Below are 16,700 nucleotides of genomic sequence, written 5' to 3'. Positions count from 1 at the left end.
AATATAACATATTATACAAAACTAAACATCCTCAGTCAATAACTCGATATTTTTCCTACAGATGAGATAATTTTCTGATTGTCTCTAATATTTGATTAGTATTTATTTAATTGTATTTTCCGATTCATCGATTGAGCACGAAAAATTAAACTTAAACTAACTGTTATATTAACTGTTAAGCCGAGATGGCCTAGTTAGAACGCGTGAATCTTAACCGATGATCGTGGGTTCAAACCCGGGCAGGCACCACTGAATTTTCATGTGCTAAATTGTGATTATAATTCATCTCGTGCTTGACGGTGAACGAAAACATCGTGAGGAAACCTGCATGTGTCTAATTTCATTAAAATTCTGTCACATGTGTATTCTACCAACCCGCATTGGAGCAGCGTGGTAAAATAAGCTCCTTCACCTCAAAAGGGAGAGGAGGCCTTAGCCCAGCGGTGGGACAGTAACAGACTGTTAATGTATCTGTTACTTATCAACTTAATAATTTTCGAAATGGTAGCTAATACATAGTAAATAAAGTAAATACCCCGAATGAATTATATAAATTTGATTGATCATTAAAATTCGTATTATAATGATTTTACTAGACTTATCATGTAAATTCGATCTAAGAATTCAATTATTTAATTTTATTATTAAAGTCATGTCATAATAACAAAAATATCTAATTTTTTTTAAGTAGACTCTCAAAGGAATTTCGAATACTCATATTGCGGTATAAACTTCAAAAGTATACTTGAAAATAAGAGGTTATTGTAGTTTTTTTTATGTAAGTAATTTATTGGAGGATTTTTTTTATCCTATTTTATTTTTGGTTGATATTTCCTCCATTCACAGAGTTGCTTTATTATTTAATTTTAGTCTACGTCTGTTTCTATTTGTGTATTTTAAATGTGTTTTTAACTATGACAACTTTATGTCATTATAAATGTGAAACTACTATCGGCCCGGAATGCAGATAATACGGATAAGTAATTACTTTACCAATTTACATAAGTATATTAATTAAATACAATGTAAATTTTTTTTGCATGAAAATCAACGTATACTAATATCACTATCTCTCATCTACATATATATAAGCATAGTAAGATCATACTCAACTGCCAATTATAAGATAGCTAGTACCATCCAATCTTATCGTTCACGGGCAGTTCCTTCTCCAGCAGGCTTATTATATTGCGGTTAGTGGAAGCGATAATGCGATTATCAGCAGTTAGACCTTCAGCGATTAGTGCGATCACGCGTTTGTGTTGCAGTGTCGGTATGATCTCCATTTTACATTTATTAACTCTGCGTGAAGTTAGGAAAGCATTAGACGCTTATATTTACTTTTATTATTCTTCATACTTATATTAATACAGGTCTATCTAAAAATGGTGGTAGGGTTTTTGCAAGCCTATCTAGGTAGACACCACCCACTCATCACATATTCTTGGTACCATTAAACAGCAATTCTTAGTATTGTTGCGTTCCGGTTGAAAGGGGGTGGGGGGCTTAACATAAACAACATTCCCGGCCGCCTGTAACATAAAAAAAACTGTTTGCTCAAGATGTAAAGTGATAAGATTTTTATTAAAAACGTATAAAAAGTGTTTTGTTAATTAATTATGTAACTATTTAAATTCTGGCAAAAAATTTTAATTCCGCAACGACATGTATTTTCCGTTGCAAATTTTCACCATTGCATAAACGATTGTGGAACGAATTAAACATTAAAACTGAAATGGAAAGTTATTTGGGAGTTTGGTCACTCGTTACGCTGCGCACGCGCCGATTTCAATACGATTCAGATCGGGTCGGGGACGTGCCGAAAGCGTGTTGTATTACATGCATTATAGAAAATCGAAAGTAATTTACATCCTTGCTGGTAAGATTTCAGCACGCTGTGATGAAAGTTAACGAAATTCTTTTATTATAAATGCGAAAGTAACTCTTTTTTAACTGTTACACTTTCACGGCTAAATTATTTAACCAATTTTGATGAAATTTGATATAAAGCAGCCTTAGATCCCAAAGAAGGATATAGGCTATATTTTTCATACCTACGCGACTAAAGCCGCGGACGAAAGCTAGTTGTAATATAAACCCAATGAAACTACTCAACTCAACGGATTCAATTATGTTTTTATTTTATTGAAAGTAGCTAGGCGGGCTGGTAAACTATCCCTTACATCACAATGTATTACCGATACGGCATTGGGAACTAGGATGTTATATCCCTCGTACCTGTTACGATGACTGAATCACACTACAAACCGAACCACAACGATACCAAGTATAGTCCAGCGGTTATATTATTTAAAAACTCAATTCAAATGAATATAATATAACAATTTCCATTTCAATCCAATTTTAAATATTCTAGCAGTAAAAAATTTCGAAAAAATTTTAAAAAATTCTACTGATAAATTTTATGTTTTCGATTTCGATCCAAGGTGTGTTGTGGCTCGAAAACATGATTCTTAAGCGATGACTGCGGTTACAAACTGCGGAGATTCCAGCCGTGGGACATTAACAGGCTATTAGTTGTTACTGACAATAATTCTATTAGCGTTTATTGTCCCAAAAAACACTTCTAACAATATGCTCAGTCACTTTGCATAATACCTATGCTATTTCAATATTATATCGTCTCGGTAATGTAATCGCTTCGTATCGCTTATACAAGAGATTCTTATGAAATGTTATCTATCTTATCAATTCTATCTTCGAATCTCGAAATAATTGAATTTGTGTTTACGTGATCTTTGTTAGAACTCTTTCTTCTCCAAATTCATTTCAAAAAACAATAAAATTATTAGTTTTTGTTTTCTTCATGTAACGTTCTGTCTTACTAATCTAATGAGTGCTTACTTTGATGAATAAATATAAATAATGTTAGGTAACTAGTATCCAAGTATCTCTTTCGGTCATCGTTAATCTTTAACTCAAACTCCCAAGAGATAGCCAAATGCGCATGAGATATTGCGTTTAAGAATGTTCGCTATGTGTGCACTCAATTCGCTGACTCTCAAAATTCGATGAGACACGAATCCGACACGACTGACAAGAGTTCATGCTCAGGATCAACGGATTTAATTGCTTTCCGAACTCAAACTCCTTGACGGCCTGCTACTAAAATTCCATTAAAAAATTAAAGCAATGCCTGTTTTTATAGAAATGTCTAATATTCTATTTATCTATGCAAGCGTAAAGCTTGTGTTTGGAGTGTGAACGGCAGTAGCCCAAGGAGTCAGGGCCTCAGGATCGAATCTGCGACTTATACATTCGATATGTAAATCATTGCATTATTGACGTTAAAAAATAGATTTACAGAAAAATCCAATAACTTCTTACTGACTGGATCTACAGCCTTATTAATATTTTGTATATACATATTAATTATAGTGATGAAATGATGAAAACCATAAGTAATTACTCGTTTCTTCTCAGCAATGACATACGACATATTACAGCACCTTACGTCAGCATATTATGAAGGGAAAGTTATGAAACCTGCAGCACCAACTGGTCAGAGACCAGTTTTTACGACTGATTGTCGAGGCGAATAATTGTTATGTAACTGGGAAGTTATTTACTAGGTCATATTAAACTCGTTCGAATTATCATTAAATTTGGTGTTTTTTTTTACTAATAATTGGAGTAAATTGTATTGCAATTTATTAAACATATCTTTTTTATATTAATTTAATTTGTGTTATGTGTTCATTGTTTATTTTTGTTGTTGCCGAGATGGCCCAATGGTTAGAACGCGTGAATCTTAACCGATGAATCATCGGTTCAACCCGGGCAAGCAAGCACCACTGAATTTTCATGCGCTTAATTTGTGTTTATAATTCATCTCGACCATGCTTGACCTTGAAGGAAAACATCGTGAGGAAATCTGCATGTGTCTAATTTCGTTGAAATTATGCCAAATGTATTCTACCAATCTGCATTAGAGCAGCGTGGTGGAATAAGCTCCAAACCTTCTCCTCAAAATGGAGAGGAGGCCTTAGCCCAGCAGTGGGACATTAACAGGCTGGTACTGTATATTGTTTGGTATTTGAGAGAGAAATTTAAAGAATCTGAAATTTCATGTTATCATCATCGCATAAAATCTCACTTTCTTAATGAACATTCTATTACTTAATTATTCAAATGTGCGTTAATGCGTGATCAAATTTTTTGGTTATCGCCTGAGAGAATTTAAGAAATAACGAGTAATTAAGTAAATAGTGCGGTTTTTTTTATTCTTAACATACTTACATTTATAATAATTAAGAATTTGCAATTCATATAGTAAAAGAAAGTCGCATTATTAACATTTTGCCATACATACCGTCAATTAAGTGAATTTGCAACTTGGGGGCAACGTCTCACACTAAATCGTAATTTATTCATTGAAATTTGCGAATGACAAAGAAATTCAAACCTTAATTGCTTAAATTTAACTTTCAAATTACTTTATAAGCCATTTTATCGATGAAATGTTGGAGTAATTAAGTTAGAACGATTAGCATTGGATTTAATGTCAGGGAGATTTAGTTGCTAAAGGCACGCCTACTAAATTATGTATTTTCAGCTATAATATAACGTATGTGATTATGTATGTATGTATGTTGTTATCTACAAGCTAGTTACCGTAATAAACAAATTTCACTAGAGGCTATGCAAGGCCTTCGACCTTTATTGTACCTTCTTATCTGAAATATCCTATGTTTAAGTCGTTTAAGCTATAGATAAACATGACAAAAATCATTAACTCACTAAAAACTCCCCTTTTCTCGATTGACACTCCATTTATTTAACCACATGAATTTTCAGAGCAATATTTTTTTTTCCACATAATTTGTAATCAGTACGTAATTATTTTTAATAATTATATTATTACATAAAAAATAGACGCTTTGTGGTATTCATAAAACGTAATGATAATTCTTAATCCATTTAGGCTAGTAGGCCACAACCTAGCTCTAGCTGTTTTTAAAACTATTATTGGTTTATCTATCAGAGGGTTGTACGTAAAGGTCGGATTGTCACGGGCATACTTAAATCAAGGCAAAAAAACGGTCATGGATATAGAGTTCGTATAAACTAATTATATTTTTTCTACGCTTTCTAATTCCATAAAACATCAAATAGTGTAATAATATATTTTAACTAGGTATGTTTTTTTTTCATAGGACCGGAATATGGAACAATGGAAGCGGCATGGAAAGGCGGTATGGTTGAAGCTGAACGACTATCCGATCTACATTTAAGCGTGCGCGATCGCCTCGTCAACGACGTTATAGCTCAGATCAAGAATTGGCAAAAGGATACTTACCACAAGGTCAGTGAAAATAATCATTTACGTCATTCATATAGCCAAAATACAAAATTGGACCCAAAACAATTATTTGTGACACCCCAACATTTATTTTAGCATTTATAAATATATACTAATTTTACCTTTTGAAAGTAAATCCAATGTATTCATAAATATTTAATTGACTAAAGTGATTTACGAGTACGATGTTGAATTTATTAAAATCGTTTAAGTAGAGCGTTTAAACGACTCAAAGGCTTTTTAAAGAACTAATTTTTGAATTCCGTGAAGAAATTATTTAAACGGGTAAATATTCCTGGTCTTTGCAAACATGGCTTTATACACACACGAGTGTCATGCTCGCTTCACCACAAATCTTTATTAGCATAACCGCTATCATTTTGAATTCATACAATTAGTTATGTTATTGTATTTAATTGTCAATATTATAATCGTGAACGAACACTTGCTAGAATTCAATAAATATTGTCAACATTACTTGTTCGCGTTAAGCATTTAAATTATTTTCTATAAAACGCATACATACATATAAACTTTTACTGGTGGCTTTGTGCAAGCTCGCCTGGGTAGATACCACCCACTCATCAGACATTCTACCGCAAAACAACAGTACTTGGTATTGTTGTGTTCCGGTTTGAAGGATGAGTGAGTCAGTGTAATAACAGACACAAGAGACGTAACATCTTAGTTCCCAAGGTTGGTGGCGCATTGGCGATGTAAGCGATGGTTAATATTTCTTACAATGCTAATGCCTATGGGCGTTGGTGACCACTTACCATCAGTTGGCCAATATGCTCGTTCCGCCTACCTATAATAAATAAAAAAAGCGTAGATTCTTATAATACGAAGATGAAAATAAGCAATTTCAATTGAACTTTGAAATTATAATTTTTTATGTTATAGAGTCAAATTTATAACGCTCATAATTTCTATATGTGCGCTGTACAGCGGTTAAGGCTGTATACATATTTCTACTCACTTACATTTAAAAAAAAAATACTGGGTTAAAGATTTAATGGAAAAGTTTTCTCACACCAACTAAAAGTACATATTATTAATCATATTATGTTTTTTTTTTAATCATATTCTTATTGGTAAATCTTATTTTATCATACTATTGAGTTATAATTGATTATTAGGTCCTAAATTAAATATGTTTTTGTTGCTTTATAAAATTGTTTTCGTTTTTAGAATACCGTAGTAACATTATTAATTTTATAATGTCGTCATGGTCTTATTGTTTCGCACAATTTCTACTTTCTACCATTTCCAAATAAAACTGGAAATAATTTTAAAGTAAATGATTAAAATTTCGAAATTTTATAATGCATTACATATAATTGATGTACGTTTGAAATGTCCTAAAGGTCAAAATATAGTACGCTTGCTCCGTAACAAGACGATAACACCCACATGAACTGCTTTTTTTTTAAACGGTATTCTGGAAATAAATCATCGTTAGTTTAATGTACATTATACATGAATCCCTTGGTAATTTCATTCGATTATTTCAATATAAGATTCACGCGTTCTTACTAGTCGAGATGGCCCAGTGGTAAGAACGCGTGAAACTTAACCGATGAACGTGGATTCAAACCCGGGCAAGCACCTCTGAATTTTCATGTGCTTAATTTTTGTTAATAATAATAAATAATAATTCATCTCGTGCTTTTCGGTGAGGGAAAACATCGTGAGAAAACCTGCATGTGTCTAATCTCATTGAAATTCTGCTACATGTGTATTCCACCACCCCGCATTGGAGCAGCGTGGTGGAATAAGCTCCAAACCTTCTCCTCAAAAAGGGAGAGGAAGCCTTACCCAGCAGTGGGACATTTACAGGCTGTTACTTACTTACTTATTTCAATATAAATTACTTATTTAACTAGTATAACGTGTTCCGAAAGCCATTAACGTTCGTTCCACGAATTCGATTACATAACATTATGTTTGCGATACACATGTTATGAGAAAGTAAAAGTAAACATTGATTTAAAGCTCTCTAGTAAACAATTATAATGCGTTTTGAATATAAAACGAAATAGAAAACATCGTATGTTAAACTGACTTTTCTTTTTAGTATAACGTGTTTCAAACATGTTGTTAGTTTGTATGTATTTAAGAGTGTGTATTTATTTACTGGTGGTAATATATGTTTGGATATATTATATACCTATATGGATTGATAATAATAATAATGTCCTCCAGACCGATTTCGGCCACGGCGGCCAATTTTAAGAGAGAGCCAACTATGCAGGTGATATTACAGTGCACAAGTGTGTGCGCAAACACAGATGCATTTTATATTCCCTAACTCATATCCGATGGGACGGCAATCACACACGACCGTAAAGAGTTCAGGCGCAAGACCAACAGCTTTATGTGCTTTCCGAGGCACGAGAGTGTACACACTTCCAACTTCCAGACTCCGGACTGCTACTGAGAATTTTCTAACAATTCCTGGGAATTGAACCCAGGACCTAAGGGTTTGCGGCCTTACATCAAGCCACTAGACCAACGAGGCATGGATAGATAATATACCTTTCAAAAACTGTTCGCCAAACAGTATTTTCTTTGATTTGTTTCATTTGTTAAGCATTAAACATAATAACATAATATATATAAACGTATTGGCCAGAAAGCCGATAACACGATGTTGTGATTCTCTGGGAAGAAATTAGGTAGGAAGTTGTTTGAATATTTTACATCCTCGGACCTCGAAAATCACGTTAAATAATTGCTCCTGTTCTTTTAAACCGAAGAGTCGACAATTTGTATTATATCAACATTTATGCTACCTATTACTACATATAACCTTAGCCAATACGAACTACGTTGCTGTCAGCGAGTTCAAGCGAGTAACATACGTACGGACGGACGCTTCCTTGATAAATATGAACGTGATGCTGGAATCTCTAAACCGGTAATATTGTTTAGACATGACGTTTTAAGATGGAGTATGTTGCTTTGAAACCGGTATTTATAGACTTGTAAAGCTTGAAGCAAGTGCTACGATAAGCTACGGTACCCCATATTCAAACATGGGCACAACAACACAGAAACCATTAGTTTTAAATCAAAATATATTTTATTCGTATAGTCTTTTACAAGCATTTTTGTAACGTCATTTTACAAGATTATAAGAAGAACCGAAAAACATTTTCATACTTTACAAAGTTAATCAAACTCAGTTAAATTTATATGTATGTATATCCTGACTGAATGTCAAAAAATGCTATTTCCATTTTTTTTATTGTTTCCTTAATCTTGTGTTGTAAAATATTTTAATAAGCAAAGTTAAAAATATCTTCGGAATAATCAAGTCTATTGATAAACATCAAGACATATAAATAAATGGTTCAAGATCGAAATACCTTATGCCAAATGTCATTTTAATTTATCTTTTCATCAATAGATGGCGTTAAATGTATTTTACATCGCGCTATAACAATGTTTTTTTTTGAAAGTACTCAATAAGATTTTGTAAATTTATAAGGAGAGAGACCAATTACACTATCTGACCAGCAGTACATACTCGGTGGTTTTATTTTAAAGTCTCATAGTACCAATACTACCGGGTAACCCCAAACATAAACATTAAGCGACAAATAATCAGTCACAATCATCACGATCGCTGATGGCCGACAGCCAGGGTTCCGTTAGCACGCGACAATACTGCCACATGTAACCACGTGGCTACATCGCATACTTTAGAACTGTCTTACATTTCTAATGCAACTGCTATACCATATATTTTACAATGGTTTATAATTAAACGCTAATAAAATAAGGACTTCGATTGTAATTAACTAATTTTAAAAGTCTCAACCGTTAAGTGACAAGTATTTGATTGAAATAAGGAACTATGTGATGAATTGTATGAAACACGCGAATTTTAAACGAAGGTGTCGTAATCAAGGCCGGCTAAGCTACACAACATCATAATGATATATATGTATTCGCAATACTTGCCTCATGAGTCACGGTCTGCGGTAAAGTAAAATATAATGTGAAGTTCGTACAGACGTTTTTGCATGTTTAGACGAAATTTGAAATTCTATACTTAATATTATAAATGCGAAAGTAATTCCATCTGTCTGTTACGTTTTCAAGGTTATATGACTGGACCGATTTTGATGATATTTGGTATGAAACAAGCTCGAATCCCAAGGAAGGTCATAGGCTACCTTTTTCAAACTTAACACCTGCGTGTGCGATAACTACTAAATAATAAGCAATGTGTCAGCAAAGTGGTGAATCCCAAGGAGGTTATAGATACAAACTGTTAATACACTTTGCCCATTAAGTGGCTAGCTCCATCCTGTCTCCGAGACCTACTTAGTAAATTATACCCTCTTAGCATATACTTCACTAAAAGGCATTGCTAATTCTCTCGTGACTGTACCGCTCCTGACAATCGACATGTTTATTTAATAGTTAAATGTAACACATATTAACTACACGTAATTAATATTAAGGAATCGAGGATGCAACGTTTAATATTAAAAGCATGCGTATCTGTATTGTTTGGTATGTAGGTGCATTCCTCGACGAATAATTGTCGGCTCGATGGTCGACAATGAAATCATCGCTATTTCATTAATATTATGCAAACGTTGAACTTAGTGATATGTCAATGTGCAAGGAAAATCGGATTTACTTATTTTAAATCGATTTTTAAATACTACTCAAGTCGGTAGTAGGTCTTTTTTTAAAAGGTTTTTTTTTGGAGTCTGATCGCATTAAGTGCATTATCTACGTCATTATTATCTTTTTTTTTAAATAAAGCCGTTTAACTTAAAAAAATTTTAAACGTATTTTATATATATAAAATATGTAAGTAAATTGTTAAGTACTCACAACCGCCCATTGCCGCTGTAAGAAATATTAACAATTATACGCCACTAAATTTGGAAACGAATGTTATATAGTCCTTGCGCTTGTAATTATACTGGCTCACTCACCTTAAAACCCGGAACAAACTATACTAATTATTGCTGTTTTGCGATAGAATATGTAAGGAGTGGGTGTTACCTATCCAGACGAGCTTGCACAAAGCTCTACCACCAGTAATTTAATGTATTTGAAATATGTAATGCACTTTAAATGTTCTTTTATCTTCAAAAACCTATTTACGCCAGCCATAATCGCGTCATCGTCGTCAAATTAACTTCCACGAAGATACTCCTGCATTTTTTAGAAAATCACTAGCTAAATTCGGAGAATACAGTGGTGGTCAAAAATATCTAGCAAAGTCGAGCCGAGTTCTCTACAGTGGGTTTTGATCGATGAACAGGAGCTTATCGCAAAGAACCGACAAGAACTCTTTCGATTTACCCTCGTATAACTGGAACCCCAGAACATAGACTTGAATAAAGCCCTACCACCAACTAAACTTATACATCGAGATATGTGGCGTTGCCTCATTATTTATTCGGCTTTAAAAAAGTTCATTTCATTAATGTCAATTTCTTTATCCAATATGGAGCAGTATTATGGAAATATTTATTTTTATTGTCAATCTGCAATAGTATTTTTATATGACACGTTATGTACTTTACGAGTCATTTAAGATTATCTATTATGATATATGTACATATTTCCAAAGAACATCAAGCAAAAATCATTACGGCCCCGAATTCAGATTTTTTATTTGTCTTTAATAGTTAATTCGTTTTAATTAAGCAAACAAACATTACTCCATGAAATCGCATGCTATTCTGATCAGTTGTGAACGCGACTTAATAATTGAATGACCTTTGCAATTGACTCGTAATTTCGATTGTAGAGTTATAGAATGTTGTATTACATTACACTTGTAATTGTGAATATACTCATATATTTCATTCGTCTCACTAAACGCTCATATTGTTCAAATGCTATACAAAAAAATCTTTCGGATGATTAAAATTTGATTGACAGATAAATTGTTTGATCTCTGTAATTATTTGTTGTTTGTGATTTATGAAGCGATTATATTTTGATTGGTATAAAATTTTAATAATAAGTGTTTTTTTTTGTTTAATAGTTTTACTTTAATTTACATAATGGCAAGATGATTATTATCAAACATTGTTTTAACATTTAATCGATTGGCAATAGTAAGAAATATATGCTTAAAGATATCTTTATATATAGCATATATTTATTAAGTTAATTTAACATAAACTTTACTGAATATTTATTGATTAACCAACGAAATGTTACATAACAAAGTCTATATGTAATTACTGTTTAATATCCTTGTATAGTTTTACAAGTAGACAAACAATATTTTTTTCACTAAAAAATTGTAGCACCTTTTATATTCAACGTACGTAAACTTATATTTTTATTTGCATTCAATAACAATTATTTTAACGTTGTATACATTCAGATTGATAGAGAATTATTCAGTTAGGTCAGTTCGCCTGTAAAATTTTGACCAATAATCTTGACTACAACCGATTACGATTTATGAACGAAGATCTTAAAATTTAAGCGTTCTATGATCACACACTTTATCGTGCAAGCGAAGCGAAAGCGACCGCGCTGGATAGTTTGTAAAGCTACAGCTGTTCTTTGGATAGAAGTTAAGGCAAAATAACATACGGTTAAAATAAGTTGACACCATTGAGTAGCTAATCCAGAGCTGAGGGTATTCTCGCTACCTTAAGACACTCCAAGGCAGCTAGGCACTCCAGATGGTGTTTAGTGAGTGTTCTGACAAATCACCCAAGAGTCTCACATATCCCCGCCTAACCTGTCTATGTATTTCTTATTCCGGGCGTAAAAACGCATCGCTCACATATGACTTTAAGGAATTTTTCGTATCGTGATCGCTTCTCTTAGGCAGATTACTGTGTTCGGTCATTTATTGGTTTCGATCGTTAAAATAAAATGTTATTATCTCTTGGATAGATTTACATAACACGTTGATTATTTTATCAGAGTATTTTGGGAGTTATACTTTATCTTTACTAGTTTATGAATAACAGGGATTAGTTGATGATGCAATGTTGGTGCTTACGAAATATTTTTCTTATCTATATATAAACACAATGTGAATGTTATTACAAGTAAATATCTTGATGGTATGGCTTTGTGCAAGCCCCTCTGGATAGGTACCACCTACTCATCAGATATTCTACCGCGAAACAGCGACATTTGGTATTGTTGTGTTCCGATTTGAAGGTGATAGGCAGTGTAATTACAGGCGTAAGGGACATAACATTTTTGTTCTCAAAGTTGGTGGCGCATTGACAATGTAAGGAATGATTAATATTACTAACATTCCCTATGTTTATGAGGGTTGGTGATCACACCATCAAATTGGCACGTGCGTTTACCAATTTCGTAAAAAAAAGTATTTACTAAGCCGCAAAGAGTAACGATCACCATACAAAAATTACTATTGCCGTTTATTTGCTTCTCATACATTAAATAGATTCATTTATCATATTTTCAGTACATTGATGTCAATTGCAATACTTCGAGATAAAACTGTAAATTCTTTCGTTCGTTATCATCGAAGTGGCCTCGTTGAAGATGTGATAAAAATATTTATGCGGCTCTATCGGTTGTGAAATTTGTATTACATACTTAGTGTTTTTAATTAATGTTACATATTTAAGTTTAATTAGTGATTTATGTCAATAATTTTGTGATATTGTCATTAATAGAAATTAATGTATTCGAAACATTTGAAACATATCTTTAAAAAAAACTTTGTAGTTAGTAAATAACATAATAATTGCATAGAACGCAACTTACGCTTGTTCGTGCATTCCATCGTATTGCACTGGCGTAAACCGCCAATAAGCTTTATCTTAATAGAAATATGAGGAAAGATTCTCTCACGACTTCCCAACGGTACTTCTTACTTTTAACGTGTCTCCTTTGTAAAATATAGATGCTAAAAGCCACATAAAAACAACGAAATTGAGTCTCTAACCAGCTCCCCTCCGTAAAAATAGAGAAGCCGGCGGGCGTGTCCTTATACTTCTACTATAAAATCACACACCAGTAACTCTGCATCCTATAAGTTCAACTTTGTCCCGCGTATTACACGCCCCCACCAAGCCTCACCTTCCCGGCGCCCAGCCTATACGTACACTCCACCATCTAAATAAACCCACTTTTTCAAGTGAAATTCATGAAAGTTAATCAGTTGTATTGCAGAAGTCCAAGATTCGATCCACATTTTTCTTTACGCATAAGATACTTCTAAAGATACAAAATATAGAGATGCCTTGAGGAAAATTGGGTTGTAGGTTAGTTTTTATATTTATCAATGCATTATTTGAATTTCATAATTAATGCATAATAATTCATATATTTTCGTAAAACAACACAAATTGATCAGTTAAAGCGTTAATATTGCTGCCATATAAATAAACAATACATCGTATTCATATAAAACAAATAATAAAAATGTTCTTTCGCATCGTAGACGAATTTGTCCGAAACAATAGTTCGCTTTGAACACGTAGACGTACGTATTTTATATACCTTGCATAGCGAATACAAATTTGGTCCAGTTTTATATTTAGGAGCGAGTCCTCTTTGTCTGGACCGGCCGATACAATAAAGTTTATTGTCTGGAAAATAATAATTATTTCATTTTGAGAATAATTTAATTAAATAGAATTACGAGACAGCGTCAGTGCTATTCTATAAAAAGCTCACTTTGTATATCAATTGTTAAATGTTATAATAATTATAGAAAGAATTTTACGTAATTTTTGACGTTTCCATTACGTGATTTTGTCTTTTTTTTAATAATATTGTCATCCTTTATTAAATTTATAATTATATTATTTAATTTATTCACATAATTAGGTTTTTATTCTTGTAAAATAATACTTTATCGTTAAATAAATATGAACCTAAAAATATTCCTAAAGTCAATATTAAATGATATTTTTATCTCTGTTTCCCTAATCCGATATTATTTACGATACGATCAACACTTATTACGAGATAGCGCATGAATGATGTAACTATATTAACAAGTATAATTGAGTCAGTATACGAAAATAAACCGTGCCGCGATAATGACATAGAATAAAAACTCTTATCTACTTCTGGAATGTTGCCAGCGCCAATAACAGTTTTGAAAAATGATTCCATATATATATATATATATATATATATATATATATATATATATATATATTTCATTCACATATCTTGACTGACGAATGTGTCAAATGCTTCCATTAAAAGTCATTTATGGAATGATTTATAATGTTTTTCTTCTGCGTTTGTTCTTTATCTATTGCGTTTGTTAAACGACATGTGTACTACAAAACTATCTCTTTTTTAAAATTGTTATGTTGTACAGTGCTTGAAATTTGTAAAAAAAGGATACAAAATTATTTTCTCGCGTCTGCCTCTGAATCTCTTTCCCTTTATGTGTGGCGCAAGTGTCGTCGTTTTTCGAAATAATATTCAAATGCCTTTTTATGTTGTTTCGTTTTTAACTGTTGTAACAATTGCACTTTTTCAAGTGTTTATTTAATTCGACCGCTTTTACTTCACCATTGAATGTGTCGATAAATTTTACTATCTACATATTATTTTTAATGATAATCGATTTCGGGCTGATTGGATAGAATTGTAAAAACAAATATCATGGATTAAAAAAATGTACTATCAAAACAATAAAAAAAAATAGTTTGCCATTGCGATATTATGATTTAAGGAAAATATTTGAATTGTATCGTTGTTCTCATTTATGTGAGATAAAAAATATATTACTTTGAAAACATGCTGTAAAATGTTCTCTTTAAGTTGGTCATCGTGATACAAACCACGAGTTTTACGATACTTTTTTATGACTTCATCAGTTGTGTTTCAATGATTTCGTTCCCTCACGGAAATGCATTTATTTTGGTTTAGTATTTTGTTTATTCATGTTTTTGGGTTTCTTTTGGTCATTATTTTGTTACTAAAATAAATATCCAATTATTATTATTCGGTCTAACATAATTAATTGAAATAGTGAATATAAAAAAATTATTAAATAAAGATTACGTTCAAGTTATTGTTTTAAATTAATTATGAAGTGAATGGTAAAACAGGTGCTCTATTTATATTAGCTCCTTACATATGAAATTGGCGTTTTGTACGGGAGGAATATAAAGTAATTTTTTTTGTATAATATTTTTAATTAATCAAAGTATGCGCCGTTGTTATCTATACACTTTTGCCATCTCATAGGTAGTTCATTGATCCCTTTACTAAAAAAACCATGGGGGCGAGAATCAAAAAATTCTTTGAAGGCTGTTTGGACTGCCGCATCGGAGTTGAATTTTTTTCCTTGTAAGAAGTGGTTAAAATTCCGGAAAAAATGGTAATCTGTTGGAGCAACTTCCGAGGAGTACGGTGGATGTCGCAGACATTCCAATTGTAGCACATCTTACTTAGTGGTTGTTTGTTGTGCAATGTGTTGTCTTGCGTTGTCGTGAAGCAGCAGTTACCTAGAGTGATTGACCAATCTCGGCTGTTTAGCAGCTTTATTCTTCCTTCATGATTTGCAGTTGCTGACAATAGATATCTGCCGTAATCGTTTGGCCAGATTTTAGAAAGCTGTAGTGAACGACACCGGCGCTAGTCCACCAAACACTTACAAGTAACTTTTTCTGAGTCAATTTTCGTTTAGGGCAGGGTTTGGCTGGGTCTACAGGGTTCAGCCATTGCAACGAGCGCTTCCGATTATCGTACAGTATCCACTTTTAATAACAAGTAATAATTCGGTTTAAAAACACTTCATTATTGTGTCGGTTGAGCACAGTAACACAGCAGTCGACGCGTGTTGGCAAGTTCGATTCACTCAATTCATGAGGTACCCATCGTTCAAGTTTTTTTACTTTCCCGATTTGCTTCAAGTGGATTAATACAGTTTTATCACTTACCCCGAAGCCTGCGGCTATCTTTGAAGTGCTTTGTGATGGATCCGCTTCCACAATAGACTTTAATTCTTCATTTTCCACTTTGGTCTCCGGTCGTCCACGGGGTTGGTTCTGAAGGTCGAAATTTTCAGAACGAAAACATTGAAACCAAAAACGTATCGTGCTTTCTTTTGCGACACCAGCGCCGTACACATCATTAATCCTTCGAGCTGTTTCTGCAGCACTGGTGCCACGGTCGAACTTAAATACCGATATTTCATGTTTTCCATTGTGCGACGCCAAAGAAGGAAATTAAGAGGAAAAAACAAATGAATGACTGTTTTCAAAACTCAAATGTACCAGCGAAATGAATTTATAAATTTGAATTTGGAATTCTTAACCAAAGAGGAGATATTTCAGATTAAAGTGATCAGTACGACAAAACGCTAATTTCATATGTAAGGACCTAATATATTATTTAATACATAAAACAAACACTTTGAAAT

General features: G+C 32.8%; 2 protein-coding genes across 5 annotated transcripts in view; both read left to right on the top strand.

Moving 5' to 3' along the window:
* The window catches only part of LOC126776812 (protein kinase C and casein kinase substrate in neurons protein 1), a 109,312-nt gene that overhangs the window by 49,603 nt on the left and 43,009 nt on the right, over window positions 1-16,700 (top strand). For all 4 annotated transcript variants that reach the window (XM_050499610.1, XM_050499612.1, XM_050499608.1 and 1 more), the window contains one exon: window positions 5,178-5,326. In XM_050499610.1, coding sequence (XP_050355567.1) covers window positions 5,178-5,326 — 149 coding nt within the window. The remainder of the gene's footprint in view (window positions 1-5,177; window positions 5,327-16,700) is intronic.
* LOC126776908 (uncharacterized) overlaps window positions 6,117-16,700 on the top strand; it is a 75,525-nt gene continuing 64,941 nt past the window's right edge. Inside the window, exon 1 of the mRNA XM_050499773.1 lies at window positions 6,117-6,120. The gene's annotated coding sequence lies outside the window, so the exon portion shown is untranslated. The remainder of the gene's footprint in view (window positions 6,121-16,700) is intronic.

Source organism: Nymphalis io, chromosome 21, assembly GCF_905147045.1.
Source record: "Nymphalis io chromosome 21, ilAglIoxx1.1, whole genome shotgun sequence".
Lineage (NCBI taxonomy): Eukaryota > Metazoa > Arthropoda > Insecta > Lepidoptera > Nymphalidae > Nymphalis > Nymphalis io.
The sequence above is the reverse complement of the archived record's forward strand: the minus strand, read 5'-3'. Positions and strand labels throughout refer to the sequence as shown.